We start from the raw sequence: 16,163 nt of genomic DNA, 5'->3' as shown, positions 1-16,163 counted from the left end.
CTGCTCAGACCATTTAAACCTTTACTGATGTGTTACTCTCTCTCTCTCACATTTGAACCGAGCAGCTTGCTGCTGATGCTACTTATTTTCTGCAGGAAGAGCATTGAGAGCACAGAAGACACAAGTTCTCTGCTTTCAATTCCAGTGTGCCAACCTAACTCATGGTGAAATGAAGCTATAATTGCAAGGAAAGTTCTGCTCTGACCCTTGTAAATCTGAGTTAGATAAGAGTACCTCCAGGGCGAGTACCTGCAATACTTAATGAGCATGATGTTATGTATTTTTTCAGCTTTGTTCAAATTTGAGCAGATTTTTAAATCGGCACAAGAGAGAAGCCAACTTTCGCCCAGCATCAAGTCCATGTTCTAAAATATTAGAACACCAGAGCCTCTCAAACAAATGGTCACCAGAATTTCTTAAACAAAACAGTAGATTTTTCTCAAATACATTTCTTGGGAAAAATAACTCTCAACTTTTTTGACAGTTTTCTACTACAGTTTTACCTAAAAAAAACCCCACCTGTCATAGAAAGTTTCGGACCACTGGTTAATATTTGACAAATTTGCTGACAGCTGAAAACAGGTTCTTACAGTAGTAAGTATGGAACAATCTTTATAATAGACAGTGCTGCCAGCCTCACTGCTAGTTAATTTATCTGAATAATAATCCAAAGAGGAAACATACAGCCTCACCACTGCCTTCATAGCACATGTTAATATTACTGCTGAAATGCAAATCTACATGGAATTAAATGCGGTGTTGTTTTAATATTTTTGTTTTCTCCAGCCTTGACTCTATTGTTTTATTGGATAAAAGAAATACTTCCATGTAGGAGTAGAGTGCCTGAGAAGTCTGTATAAATAGCATGCTTTCTCTAAAGCAGTGATGTAGCCAAATTAAAGAATGTTGGATTCGCATTTCTGTTTTGTGGGTGTAAATTAACACTTTTTGTTGTTGTTAGCTTCTCTGGCATTGTTGCACATGAAAGAGTAATTAGCATTTTTAAATTGCTGGAGGTTATGGGTTCATTTTAGATTTAATTCAATTAAACTGCATCACATGCTATTGGTTGAAAGTAAAGTATTGAACGAATGCATGCTGTAACTTTTCCCTTTCTTAGCATTTGTAGGTCAGACTGCAGATGCTGCTACTGGAACTGCTTCAATAATTGTCAACAGTGAAGGTACACATTTCTACTCTGAATTGTCCTCTTTGTTCTGCCTCTACAGCCATAAAAGAAACCTTTGCCTTGTCACTGTTAATTGTGGAATTACTTTTTTCTACATCTTCCATTTTTTCCATCATTATTCACTCATTCTTGCACTTCCTTTTATAACAGGCAATGTTGTAGGATAAGGTACCTAAAAACAGCAGTATAAGAGGCTTAGATTAGCAGTGTGATAGCCATAATTTTGTCAGTCAGCTGATCTATCTAGTTTTACATTGGCCAGAACACACAGTGCAGCAGAAGGTTAAAGCTCTCCTTTTTCCACCACAACTTATCAAGCACTTTTACTGGGAGGAGAGGGTTTGCCTCCTGAGCACACTGAGTCATTATGCCCTGAATCAGGAAAAGGAATTGTCCTTAGTATATTTATGTTGATCTTGTAATATTACCACAATTCTTGATCCCAGGTTGCATCTGCAGTGATGCATACACAGGGAAATGGCATATTTGTTTTTTCTGTGTTAATTTTCCTTAGCCTGCGCCTTTACTGTCATATTGCAGGACACTGCACTTATTTTCATAGTCTTCTTCAGGACTGCTAAATTATCCTCTGAAAACTTTCTGTTTATCTTCTCCTCAGGCAACTTCTGTTATTGAGAGGTCTTAGGAGAATTACATGTGTCTGGATCAAAATTTAGAGCTCAGGACAGATGTTTATGCAAACATAACAAATTAAGTGTGGCTGGATTAGTTCACTTTTGGTGCATATAAGAGGCTTCATTTGAACAGTTACCACAGCTTAGCTGACACATCAACTTAACAAGTTCCTGTGTAACCTGATGGTAGTACATTGGGCTACAGCTCAAAATGGTAAAGGAAGCATGACTATTCACTCCAGGAGCAAACCTGGGAAGGAACTGTGACTAAAGGCAAGTCTACACAGGAACATTCAGGAAAACTAGGCAAATTAGTTCGAGATGTGAGTTTAATTTTCCCTAAGTAAGATTAATCCAAGCCTTGCATGACAACTCTAATTCAGAAGGTACCTGTAATACATTGAGTAAACTAGATACCTGCCTCTAACTTCCACCTCCTTGTCTTGGTTTGGATCAGCAGGTAAATTATCACAGTAACTATTAAGAACATCTTTCTTATGCCACATACAGTCAGTACTCTGGCCATTGTATATAGGAGAGACAGTGAGAATACAGCAGCACGCTCCCAGGCATCACAGTTTTGTACATGTAACTGTGTTTTGCACTAGGTTTGCTGTCCAGAATAGCTGGATAAGAAACAGTCTTATTACTTCCCAATTCATATGCATGGCCCACTAAGATAAACATGGTCTAAATCCGAATGAACAGAGGATGACCTGTTAAAATGATACCACCGTAAATTTTTCTGAAGGATAAGGAATAAAACCATCTTGTGGATCTGAAACCATTATAAGCACTGGGAAGGGGAAACTGTTCAGTGCCATGAGGTTCACAGAAGGATATTTTACATTTTAGTGTCAATGTGAATGGTCTCTGGTAGTCCTGTGATTCATTTATTGAGATGAATAATGCATAATGTCAGGTAGTTTCTTTCTTTCGGAAACTGAAAAATCCTAAACTAAGTTACCACTGGCCTCAGATTTCATTTAAAATCTAGTGGAAGAGCAAACCTGGTCAGAACTATGCTATAAAGCAAACAGATGCACAGAATTGATAATGGTTCTGGTTGTTACTTCTCTCTAAAACCATCTGGCGCCTAAATTGAGTAAATTGCAATAAAATAGCAGTACTTATGTGCTTTGCTGTTACAAGAGACAATATTTTTTTTCCTGTAGAAACCTGGCTGATTTGACCTAAACAGGTTTTACAGCACTTTTCAAAGGGCTTGTCTACACATGCATGTTTTACCACAGTAGTTGTGCTGGCATAGCTGAAACACCACAGCATTCAATACACTGATGTAAAGTGGTTTCTGCTAATTCAAATTATACCTGAAAGGGAATCATTTGAAGTTGGGGGTGGTGATGGTTTTTTTGTGTTAAGACAACGAGGGACAAATACAAAACATAGGTATCATCTCTTTAAATCGCCAAGTTTTAATTGCTGTGTTTTCACACACCTAACCTGCATGTCATCTTACAGTTGTTTACAAGTACCGATACTTGGGGAAAATACCAACTCCAACCAACTGAGTAAAATCCCAGGCAGAAGTAGGAGAGATACTCAAGTAGAAGAAGCAGACTGCGATGGATGAGTGAAGGCAGAGGAAAAGAAAGTAAACTTTCCTTGAGGTTATCTGTGTCTGTCTAGCTGGTGATGCTGAATTTCTGGGAAGATTTTTGCTGGTTACTGAATTGCACAGCTATCACTCATCCATTATCGTAATTGGTAAAGTGCTAAAAATTTGAAAATTATCAGGCACATCTGATATTCTCCAAGCTGCATTATATTCTGGGACAATGCAGTGTAGTTTCAAAAAAAGAAACTCCTCCCTGCTTTAATGTAAAATGGTGCAGAGATGTTTATAGGGCTGCACTGGAAAACATGCAACGCAGAGATGTGCAAAGGTTCCCTCTGGGCTGGTCTCAGAAATCTGTGCAGAGATCTTTTTCTGGAACCTTGTGCTCCTTTCAGTTGTTATGCAACTCCCTCTTCAGATAGGTTTTGACTAAACACAAGATTAAGTTTACCAGGACCCTGTACACTTCGAATCCATACTTTCTCTTTTAAGGAGAGTAGCTGGTACATGCAGCTGCTTTTCTTAACACATTTTCTTTGAGGTGCATCGCACCAGTGTGAGCCCCAGCTTTTGTTTCCGTTTTCACTGTGAGCCCCAGCTTTTGTTTCCGTTTTCAGCCTGCCTTCTTTCCACTAGCTCTGTCACTTAGCACACCTTCTGCCAACAGTGTGCTATTGAATGGTAAGAACCCCATAAAGTGATGTGTGTTGTACTTTTACGTACACACATAGGGAGGGAAAAAAGTTCTTTATGGGCAACTTTTTACATGATCACCTGTGAAATTTATTGCATTGGTCCATATCTGGTACTGACTGTTGACGGCGCCATTAAGCTGGCCTGAGTGGACCAGTCTGACAACTTCCGTGTTCGTAGCAAAAATTCAGTGGAAGGACAACAGAGGTTGGCAGGTCATGATTAAAGTGCTCTTGATTATTGCAAGTTAGGACTTAAAGCTCACCTAACACAGAACACTGGGAGATAACCCTCACTTGAGATAGGCATTGTGCTGACTTTACGATAAAGTTATTAATCATTCATGAACAGTGAATAGGCATTATTTTGCAAGAGAATGTACCTTCAATACCAAAGCACTACTAGTAAAAAAACATTCAAAATATATATTTAGATAAGGCTAAATAAACAAGGCAAGCTTAGAATACACATGCCAGCTTGTTTGAATTATACTTTCCAAAGAGAAAATCTTTGTTTTGAATCTTCAGCATTATGAAGAAATGTCACCTGAATTTTTACAGAATTTCTGTGTGTTGACATTCATCATGAATGTTTTGTGTACAAGACTATTCAATGCTCCTACCAAGTAACTGCATAGAAATTATGATACCATGACACACCCAAAACTTGCCCTCATATTCATGAACTGTGTGATTTGGCAGCAAATGTTTCTCTTGTAATATTCTTTTCTGGTCACAAATATAATCTCTTTTCCCTATGAATTATTATGCAGAAGCTCTGCAGCTATTGTTATAATTGCATTGTTTGAGATTTTGGTGAGTTCTAAGCACTACTGATGGCTTTTAGTCTCGTCATCCCATTTTAAAAATTGAGAGTTATTGCACCATGATGTTTACTGGTTTGCCTTTGATTCTTACACTGGCACTTCTCATCTGGTGCCATCTATAAAATGACACTTGTAAAAAAATCTAGCTTGAGTTACCCATCTTTCTAAGAAGTGACAGCAGCAGGTTTAGAAGCCCAACTGAGGACAGTATTTACATATGCAGCATTCACACTGTTTTAAGTATTGATTGGACCCAATCCCCATCTGGTGTAAGCTTGCACAAGTTTATCAGCTTCATTTAGCAGTTCTAGCTTATAGCAACTGTGAATGTGGCCCCTAATATTTTAGCTGATGTCTGCAAAACTTAAAATTGTGTAGATGCTCCCATCAAAGCTGAGAATTTTTAGTCTAAGTAGTGATATGTTAGAATTAACTGTAATGCAGCAAGTGCATTTTTCTAATTCTTAGTGTGGGCAACATTTTACCTCACTTGAGCTGTTTCAAAGCTAGGTGTATGGCTTAAGGCTTCACTTAGAGTTAACAGAGATTCATAGGCATTTCCAGACAACAGTTTATCTTCTTCTCAGATACCTAAGATTAAAACAATTCTGAAAATACTTGTCTCTCCTCCTTGTTGAAGGAACCTAGAAAACTAATTTTTAGAAATCCGTTTTCTTAGAATTTTCTAGAATGTAGAAATTTTTTTTTTAAACTTTAACAATTAGTTAATGTTGGACAAGATGAATCCCACCCCTCTTTGCCATCTGTCTTTAACTCTGTTGTCCCTGGTGCTGATTTCCCATCTGATTTCCCTGGCAAGAAATAATTGCTTTCAACAAAATGATTGCTAGTAATACAAAATTCTGGTATTAATTGTGAGTGCATGGGTCCAGATTCTGCTTTCATGCACACTGGTGTAAGTTTGTGGTGACTGCTGTCATTCACAGTTAGTGTGGTATATGTAGCTAAGAACAGAATGTGGGTTTTTCTCTAAAGCTTGCGTTAAGCCTGTCCGGACTGTTACACTGCAGTAGGTACTGCATTTCCCTGGCAGGATTGAAAGCAGACTTTAAGTCTCTGACCTTTTGTAGTTACAAAGAAAAGCTTCTGACTGTGATCCAGTGCAGCATGGGCTACCTTGAATTTGCACATGTGGGTTTAAACAAACAGCCTTCCTTATCCCCTTGGGCCATTAGCTCTAAAGTCTAATAATAATATACATGTCAGTACAGCTAAATAGTTCAGCAAGATAATGCAGCAAGACGTGTGGATAGAGTCTGAGATTCTAGGTAGCACAGAGTCCAGGCAGAAACGAAATACATTTTTGTACTACTTATCTACTTATTCCCTGCCTTTTACTGTTTGAGCTGCTGCACCCTATAAGCTTTCAAAATATATGCTTGGCAAAATAGGTGCAATTTGCCTTTGAATCTTTCCTCAACAGGATCCAGATAACTTTGACAGCATTTACTTGTTGCAGAAGGTTGTTTCTTTTTTTTTTTTTTTTTTTTTTTTTTTTTTTTTATCCGAGATGCCCATCATTGTCTGTTGAAAAGCAGGGCGTTGGCTTTAAATGCTGAGGTTTTGCTTTTCATATGCAGCTGTTCTGTACCAAACCATTGACAGCAGAATTGCTTTGGAAAGCTTGGGCCCCTCCCTCTGAGATCACTATATTATTCTTTCCATTGTCCTGCTTTCTTTTCAGAACATATTTAGGGAGGCAAGCTTTGCACAGTTCTTATTCAAAGGACTTTGAAGTCGCATTCAACAAAAATAATGTATTTAAAAACATAAATATTTATTTACAGAGTAATTCAGTTCATTGCAGAATTGGTAGCCTTTAATGATTGGCAGTCCTTAAAGGAATCTTCAGCGGGGGCGGGCTGAGCCTGTAAATCAAGGAACAACTGACTTATTGAATTTAATACCTGAGTGATTAATAATAAATTTTAATTTGAAGGCACCCATGCCTGAAGGTCTCTAGGTGTTGTAACAGAGATTAAAAAAAGAAAGAATGAAAGAAAGAAACTGCAATAAAAGAAAGCAACTTGCATGTCTGAAGAAAAGCAAAAGAATATTTGGAACCTGCGTAAATGAACCTCCTCACCTAACTGTAAAACAAACAAGAATGGAAAGGATCTTAGACATGCTTTGAGATACTGCTGTGCTTCCGCATGTATAGCTTTGCTTAGACCCTTCTGCTGGCCAGCTTTAAGTGCAGAAGAATCTGTCACCCACCTTCTTTACTCACTTCTGATAAAACTTTTCTTAGACACAGGCATTACCTTGCTGGTTTTGGTGGCAAGCTGATTCTGGTTTTCATGATGTTTATGGGCTCTAACTTGAAGTGTCGCAGGTAAATGGAGCAAACCTGCTTCTCTGAAGTTCAAAGAACATGCATAATTTTCATAAGTGTGTGAAATATTCTCTCTTCCCAGATGATGGGAGAATTATAATTTTTATGGCATTTTTGGCATATGAACTCAGTAATCACATTGATGCTTTTCTCTTCCAAGGGCTGCTGGAATTTTTTAGGAAAATGCAAATGTCAGCCTTAGCGTATGTCCCCCATCTTGACTGTTACTAGTACAGTGCTTCCCAGAAAACACAAAAATAAGTCTGAGGAAAGCCCATACATGACTTCCCAAAAAAATATATACTGCATTTGTTGTGCAGTGTCCGTCGAACTTTTTGATTATCTCCTGAAATCTTTGGATATTTGAAAATTTCAGCAATGCATACATTTTTAGTGGGGGGTTTTTGGAAAGCAAATTGAAATACTCATGTGAAATTTATTGTAGAAAAGTAAGGAATTATTTTACATACTTTATTGCAAAAGTTAATGTAAAAACCACAATATCTTCTCTTTAGGACAGAACGTTATTGTCATAGTCCCGGGAGCCAACCTGCTTTTAAATTTTGAAGACCTGAAGAGGGCTTCTGATGTCATCTGTAAAGCCAAAGTGGTTGTTTGCCAGCTAGAAATAACCCCTGCTGTTTCTCTTGAAGCTCTGAAAATGGCACGTGCCAGTGGAGGTAATTTAACATAAGCCATTCCGTCTCCCTCATTTGTGTTGCATGAAAAATATTCTTTGTCGTGCTTTCTAAATAAAGATTCTGTGGTCTATTCTGGTTTCTTACATACTAGTTTTATTTAGAAAGGAAACAATAGCCAACAAATTCATGCTATGCTAATGAAAACTGAATTCAGTTTTAAATTTTTGCAGTGTTTACCTTGAATGGCAAGTCAACCCATACCCTTATAATCGGCCCGTATATGTCTGGTGCTGCCTTTCCTCCTGTTTTCATGCTGTGACTACATGCAGTATAATGTTGTTAGGTCAGGAACTATGGGCCTGACTCTGGTATTACTCCAGAGCAGAACAAGCATAATGAATGCAAGTCAGTAGAGTTCCACACAGAGTAAATTAAATGACCTCAAAAACAGATTTTATGCCCTTGTTCTCCCAGTGTAGCAGTAGGTATGGCTGTGGGTTTTTTGTACAGAAGTTAACATCCCTAAAGAAAAAAAAAAAGCTTTTTCTTCTTAACCAGAATTCTTAGAGTGTGACTTGGCATGCTGCCATTGAGTAGACAGAGGCATCATCTGTGAAATTATTAGTAAATTTTTACTGTGCTGTACTTTTAAATGTAGGCCATTTTTCCTTCAGTGTAGCTTATATGTAGATAAAAGGTGACATCTTGCTTGAACAGGATGGGGTTTCTCTACTGACATGAGGATTTGTTGTTCCAAGTGCCTGTAATGCCTTCAGTTACTCAAGCACAATTACTGCTGTATTTGAACACTATATAAATAATTATGCAAGTGAGGCATCTATATGAGATTAAAAATATGTTCTTGTCTATCCAGAAGATAAGACTGGGAGGGGACAGCTAATAATATGGTCAATCATGAGCAGCAGGTCAGGGATGGAACTAGGATCAGAACTAACTGGTTCCTTGCAGCTGGGCCCAGGCTTGCTCCAGTAGATCATAGCATGTCAGGATTGTTGGTTCTTCAGTCCTCCTTCCGCACTGAGCTCTGTCATGCACCTGTTGTGATCACTAGCGTTCACGCACTAGTGGAGATGTCAAATGTGGCAGAACTTTATACATCATGATCATGTACTTTGTGTTGATTTTAAGCATCTATGTTAGATGCAAGGCTGGGAGAGAGTGGCTCTGAAACTGTGGTGGTAATAGTTATAAACTGTAAACAGAACTGTGCGTGCAGAAAAATTATTTTCACTTCTGTTTGAAATGTCAAAACTGAGTTCATGCAAATCTAATTAAAAAGTAAAAACCTCAGAAAACTGAGTAGCACCTGGAATGCTTAAATATATGAGCAGGGAACAGAGCCTGCTATATATTTTCATTATGCTTTATGAAAATGGATAAAAGCATTCTTAATCTAGTGGTTAATGGACTATAGTTGAGTCATGAGTCAATATCCATGACTTATTTTGTCTGCTTCTAACTCTGCATAGTTTTGGTAAGATGCTTCACACTTTTGTCACCCTCATATGGCAAGATGCCAGGTTGTGACAGAAGAAAATATAGTATTTTTTAAAGGCAGTTTAAGAAAATCCAAACCTGATACATGGAACAGGCATGCCAGCATTTAGCAACTGTAGACAGCACAATATATCGAGAAGAGATAGTAGTTAACTGTGGGCCAGCTGTAGTTCTGTGCTGTCAGTCTGGAATCATTGTGCAGCTCCTATCAGGAAGGCTTCGGTTGCTTCTGCTTTAAAGCAATAGGCTACACATGTTCAAATGTCATGTGCAGTCAGATCTAAGTAAACAGCTGAGTTTGTAACACTGTAAAAATCTATCCTTAGCCAACTGTAAATTGTTAATGCAATTTCCCTTCTTTTAGCCTGCAATACCCTCATGTTTAATGCAGTACTGCATGTTAGGATGTGCACTAGACTATTTTTGTTTAAACCAGATGCATACCCAGATGCCTCAAACCTCTGTTTCAAGGGGTTTTTTGCTTGTTTTTCTTCATTCTTACTGAAAGAAAGAAACAATAAGATGGAGAAAGAGTGTGGACACACAGACAAGAACCCTTTGCTTCTGTTCAGTGAACAACACCTGGATCTTTAAGCTAGAGAGGGACATCTCATGTTCTGACATCCTCTCGTTGTGGCACTGATTGTTAAAGATCTTGTAACAATCTTGGGGAGAAGGAAGGAAGGCAGGGAAGGAAAGGAGGGAGGGTTGTGAATAGTTTTATGAAGTGAGTATAAATTGTAGTGGAAATCTGACTGGGAAATTCTAGGTTTTTAATGGCCACATGCTGGGAAGCTGCTGCTGCTTCCAAGAGGGGGACCACTTCATTGATGGGCAAAATGTTATTGTATATCAAATGCTGTAAAGCAGTTTTTGGACTTCTGTAATGACAGACTCCATAAAAGATGGCTGATAGCATCCAGCCTGTTAATACTGTAGTGAAGAATGGGCTGGAACCAGCATCAGTTATTAAAGTTCCGTGTCACTTGCAAGTAAAGGATCTCTTTTTCAGGTGCTTTAACTTTTTAAATGTTGGGCTGCAGTTTTTCATATCAGCTGTTTGTCTGTGGTTAAACTCTGTAATTTCTGCCAAAGCATAGTGGCTGCAGAAACCAGGCAACGGGAAATGCCTCCCACCCTAACCTCTTTTAAATTATAAATACTGGCTACCTTAAAATTTACTTAAGACTTGATAGGAAGGGAGCTTTCTTTTAAAGATAAGCCTTTACAACAGTATGGAAATCTGCCTGATTTTTACTGTATTATCTGCCTTTAGAAAATAACTACCTTTCACAGAGACTTGGGAAAATTGTTAGAGCTTCACGGCTAGCTTCCCCTGAGAGTCTGTCCACGTAGGCAGTTGTCCATGTGGGCAGCATGACTTCCAGTGTAATTCCTGAGTCTGGTTTTAGGCAACTTCTTTTATACTGTTAAAGAACTCTTGTGGGCCCAGGAAGTACAGAGCTGGAGCTTGCTTGATTTGAATACAGAGACAAAGCTGGATGGGAGTCCTGGGGAGGGAGAGTACGTTTCAGACAAGAGAAGCGTAGGAGGAATTTGCTTGATTTTGGGGGTGGCAGAGGAAGAAGGAAGAGAGAAACCAAAAAGGGAGCAAAATTGGAACAGAGAATAGGATTTGTTGAATAGAGATTGGAATATGGAGGTAGAATCAGGGAGTAGGCTGTGGGTACTGGCAGTGGGAAAAAGAAAGTGTAGGAGGGGGAGCAAAAGAGATAACAATGTGATGAAATTTGAGTGGAAAACGTTACTATTGCATAGTGCCTATGCAGGGAAGCATGAAGAATGGAAACTAGGTGAGGAGAATGGATCTTGGCAAATGGAGAGAAAGAATTTGGGCAGAAAATAATTTGGTGTTCCTCAGAGAGACCAAACAGATTACCCTATTCACAAACCATGCTCTTCACAGCCTGAAAGAGAATTTTAGGGTTCTTCTATTTCCCCCTGCTCTGCAGATATTAAATATGGGAGCAAACTAATAGTCATGTATTACGGCCTGTTCATGATGAGTCTCTATTACTTAAAATCCAAGCTGGAGCACTTCCAGTGCTGCTTCTGACCCATGTCTATGTCGATATGATACCACATGACAGTTTGTTTTCTAATATGTGCTGTTTGTTTGTTTGTTTGTTGCCTAGAAAAGTATACCTTGATGATTTGTGTTTTTAAAAAAATTTATTACAGTTGCAATTCAGAAAACAGGAAATGTAAGAGTTAAGGTTGCCTGTGAAACCTTAATTTGTCTCCTTTCTGCATATGTATTATGTTGCAGTCTTTAATTATATGATCACATGCTGTTTTTCAGTGGTATTTGATCATATAATTAAAAGAGTTTATTATAATACATACTGTATTGTAATAATATAAGGGAACCAAATTAAGATTTCATTGAAAATCCTAATCCTGGCATTTTCTAACTTCTGAGTAAATGTCTTTGTCACTTTAATACTCTTTTTAATGAGGCAGGTAGAGAGGCATGATGAAGTTGTACAGTCAAAGGCTAAAACTTTCAGAGTGTTAATCAAAAAGGTCATCTTCTAAGCTTCTTGGTACTCAGATTTTAGAAGTCTGTGCATCTTTTTTAGGGCATCAACTGGGACTCAGAAGCGTTCAGGGTGTCTGAATATTATGCACTGTAGTTTAGGGTCTAAATATGTGTTTAGGACTGAAAATTTAGGCATCTGAGTTGAAAGGTTTGATCACTTACTATAAAGAATATTTCTGAAGTAAGAGAGTGTGCTTTATATAAAAATGATGGCCTTGTGGTTAAGACACAAAAGTATTAATCATAAATTTGGCAAAGTGAGAAACCAAGTCTGCAGACTTCCTGTGTTAACAGTGAGTAAGTCACTTATACTGTCCTCATGACAAACCTTTTCTGCTGTTACACGGGGCCTTAGGCTACAGTTTAAAGTTAGGTTAACTAACATATTCTACCACGTGTTAAGTTTAAGTCTAGCTCTGCCAGATAGCATATTAAAAATATACAGTGCCTTGTCTGCACTACAGTTTTATAATGTGGCAGTTTGAACAAGTTAGGTAACACATTCAGAAGCATGTTTAACTCCTTGTCTGGACATGCCCTTCATTACTCCATACCCCTGTTTCTTCATGTACAGAATGCAGATAACAACACTGAAAAAATTCTAGAACTAAACCAGTTCTTGTAAAACTTATTAAAATCCTGGAAGAAGCATCATCAGTTAAACAAATTGCATTACCATCTAAGGCTTTTCCCCCCTTTTTTTTTTTTACTTATAATTTCTTGGTTATTTTTTCTGTTACTTTTCTGTCATGTTCCCATCGTGACAGGTGCCTGCACATGAATTAGAAGGGAACTTTACTATAATAAATAAAACATTTAGCAGTTCTATAAAATGACAACACAGAAACTGGGAGCTATTTGTGTGTTAATAATAAATATTTGGGGCTGTGAATTAACCATAATGGTGATGGTTTATGAGTCTAAAATATTAGAGATTTAGACTTTTCTTTTTTTTTCTTTGTTTCAGTTAAGACATTATTTAATCCAGCTCCAGCCCTTCCTGACCTAGATCCACAATTTTATACCCATTCTGATATCTTCTGCTGCAATGAAACTGAGGTAATGGCCAAATGTCATGTTAAAGAAGGAGTCTGAAGCAGTAAAGTTTCAGAGGGATTCTGTTCTCAGAAATGCAGCATAGGGAGCAGAAGAACTGAGGCATGCTCCTCTTACACAGGACTTTTGGAGGTGACAAGTTTGATCCCTGACCTAAAAAGAGGAGTACTCTAGAGTACCTTTAGACTGCACTCAAAATGAAATTAATTGTTTTCAGCAGGAAAGTCGTGTCCAGCCTTCCTTACAAGTAGACGAGTAAAACAAATCCATAAAAGGACACTTTTGAAATGTTATCACTGAATGGTAAATATTAAAATAGATCCTTGTCCTTGTTCTGTGGTCCCTTGATATGATTAGCAGGAATACGCTAGCCATAGTGTTCTGACAGTTTTAAACTCGCTTGCCAGGAGGTGATGTGGGCATGCTGCACTTGATGGTAAATAGTAGCTTTATGTGCCTCTTCCTGTCAGATCTGTTTTCAATGAATCTGTTTCTCTAGCCCTTCAACTGTATGTTTTCCCCCTTTTTTTTCCCCTCCTTTCCCTCTCGTCTCATTCAAGTGTATTATTTCTCCCAAGGAAATTATTTTTGTCACAAGAGACAAATTAGGCTCGTCTCATAAGGCCTTTGTTTAAATTTCCTATTTATTAGAATTACGCATGCTGTGTTCCTTCCCCTCACCCTCTCTTTATATAAACCAGAATGTGGGAGAAGCAACCTAGTGGATAGAAGCCATGCCTTGATCATAGTTAAAGTTACCTCCAACAAACATGGTTTCTGCAATGAACATGATACCTTTGGGTGGAGAGGAGGGGGAAGAGCTAAGAGAAAAGCATAGCCCTACTTACTTAGAGGATTTTTTTTTGTCTGATGACAATGTCTGTCAAAGTAAGATCTTCAAGATTTAATTACCCTCAAGACTCAATTACCCTCTTTTGAAATTTCTGTTAAAAATCATCACAAACCATATCAGAAGTTCTCAGTTCATGAGTCTTCTAGCATTTAAGGGTCAGTTTAAGTAACCGAAATGGACATCTGAATTTTATTATCGGATGTTTTAGTATGTGTCTGCCAAGTTCAGATACTCCAGAGCATTCAGAAATTAGCAAAATAGCAAGGTGGGAGATGCCATGGCTCCTCAGAGCTCTGGAAGGCAAAGGTTCCAGTGTCACTGTCAGTGTGATATCATCTGTGGCTTAGACACTGTCTAACAGCTACCAGAACTCAGTTATATGTGATGAAGAGAATGCTAAGGCAAAGTATTTATTCTTGTTCAGGGGACTTGCAGGACACCCATATGGTGTTTTCTTCATGCTTTCAGAAAGCACTTATGCCTGGACTATGCCCCTGGATTGGCTAAACGGTGCGACGGCACACATTTTGGGCTGAGAACACCCATACTTTCCCACCAATTTAGTAAATGTCATTTGTTGTTTGCTTTTTTCATAATGTCACTAGTTACTTTTTTTTTCCCCTGCAAAAACTTATCCCCCATATGTTAGAAACAAAACTTTGGTTTTCATTACTTGTCTATTCCTGACTTTTCTCTCATTGCTCTTTGCAACACACATGTTAAAGTTTTCCCTTTGTTATACTTTATTGCTAGAGGACAGTCTTGAAAGAGACATTCTTTGAGAAGTTTAGCTTGCTGGAGCCAGGGTGAATTATTATTACCACCACATGGAGAAAAGAAAATTACTTCTATTTGGAGAACAAGAAATACAGGTGTATAATTATAATAGATCCCTGCTCACTCATCTACCTTTCCAGCAGAGCTGGGGGTACAGTTTGCATTCTTTTCTGCTATTTTCTTTTAAAAAGTAATTACCATCTGAAGATAGCTGAGATCACTGTATGCACAGTTAGGCACAGAAATACGCTCTCTACTGTTGAGGAGGTTTATCTCTTCTGAATTTATGGAAATGGTAGACCTGTGGAAGTTCCTGCCAGCCATATCATGGGAGCACATATCCAAGTGTGGAACTCCTCCAGCATATTCTGAGGACAAGAATGGCACCTAAATACCTTTGCTTTTAACAATAACCTTTTCATACTTTGCAATGAAATCAATTAAATTAGCACAACTGTAATAATCAATTATGTTTGATTTCATCCTCTCTGTGTGTCTGATTTGTTATTGAATTGATTTTCAGGGATGAACTGTTGCCATTGTTCCTTTGTTTTTGCTGAGAAAAGAGGAAAAATGAAGCATTTGTTTTTCTTATGTTACAAGTTTGAAAGTTGTTTTTTTAGTAATTGTTATATATTCATATGCCATCTGTTTTCTGTTTTCTTTCATGACTCTCTTTAATTTCAGATCACTTTAATGTATGCACTTGAGAAGTTTGATAGAGATATAAATGTTTACATACCCAAATAAAGGTTACCAGTCACATCTCTGTATGGCACTTAAAAGCAATAAGCTAATTCTGAAAATCTTAAAGATAATTCTAATTTTTAAAATTTCATCCATTCAACCAACTACATCTGCATTTCCTTCATCTTCTTAAATCAGGAAGTACCTAAGACTTTGATGATCCAGAATATATACTGGGAAGGGAACTTTTTATATTTTTTTTTTAATTATTTCTCTTAGTATCTACTCGCAGTCACAGTCAGAAAAGAGCAATTGGATAAGATGGATCTTTGCTCTGAGCCACTATGACCATTCTTATTTTATGGATTTTTTTAAGTTATTATTCTCTGTGGCCAAATCTATTGGATGTGCTGCTTACAACTGCCTTCCTGAGATGTTCCATTCCAGCTCTGTTGTCCCTCCTACTTGGTTTTTCTAAGTCTCAAATAACTTCCTTTAAGCCAAAAATCCTTTTTATTTTCCAGCCTTACCCCTTTTTTATTTGGGATTTTTAGGTACTGCTAGAAAAAAAATAGTGTATTTCTACTTTATCTTTACTAAGTCTTTTAGATAGTCAGTAAATTGTCTTGGGTTTAAAGATGAACTCTTTAGAGCTCTCCAGTTCAACTACTTCTACAACATTGTTTCTAACACAGACATATGCTAAGACAAGATTAAATTTACACTGATTTTTTTTTTTTTTAATTATTGCTTGGTTTGGCTTTCTTAGTCGTTTAAACTTGCAAGTATT

The 16,163-nt window shown here is 37.7% G+C and overlaps 1 protein-coding gene across 1 annotated transcript in view; it reads left to right on the top strand.

The window, feature by feature from the left end:
* The window catches only part of RBKS (ribokinase), a 69,750-nt gene that overhangs the window by 26,150 nt on the left and 27,437 nt on the right, over positions 1-16,163 (top strand). The window contains exons 4-6 of the mRNA XM_074897060.1: positions 1,121-1,183; positions 7,794-7,958; positions 12,968-13,059. Coding sequence (XP_074753161.1) covers positions 1,121-1,183; positions 7,794-7,958; positions 12,968-13,059 — 320 coding nt within the window. The remainder of the gene's footprint in view (positions 1-1,120; positions 1,184-7,793; positions 7,959-12,967; positions 13,060-16,163) is intronic.

This window comes from Athene noctua, chromosome 1 (assembly GCF_965140245.1).
Source record: "Athene noctua chromosome 1, bAthNoc1.hap1.1, whole genome shotgun sequence".
NCBI lineage: Eukaryota > Metazoa > Chordata > Aves > Strigiformes > Strigidae > Athene > Athene noctua.
This window is presented reverse-complemented; position numbering and strand designations above follow the sequence as displayed.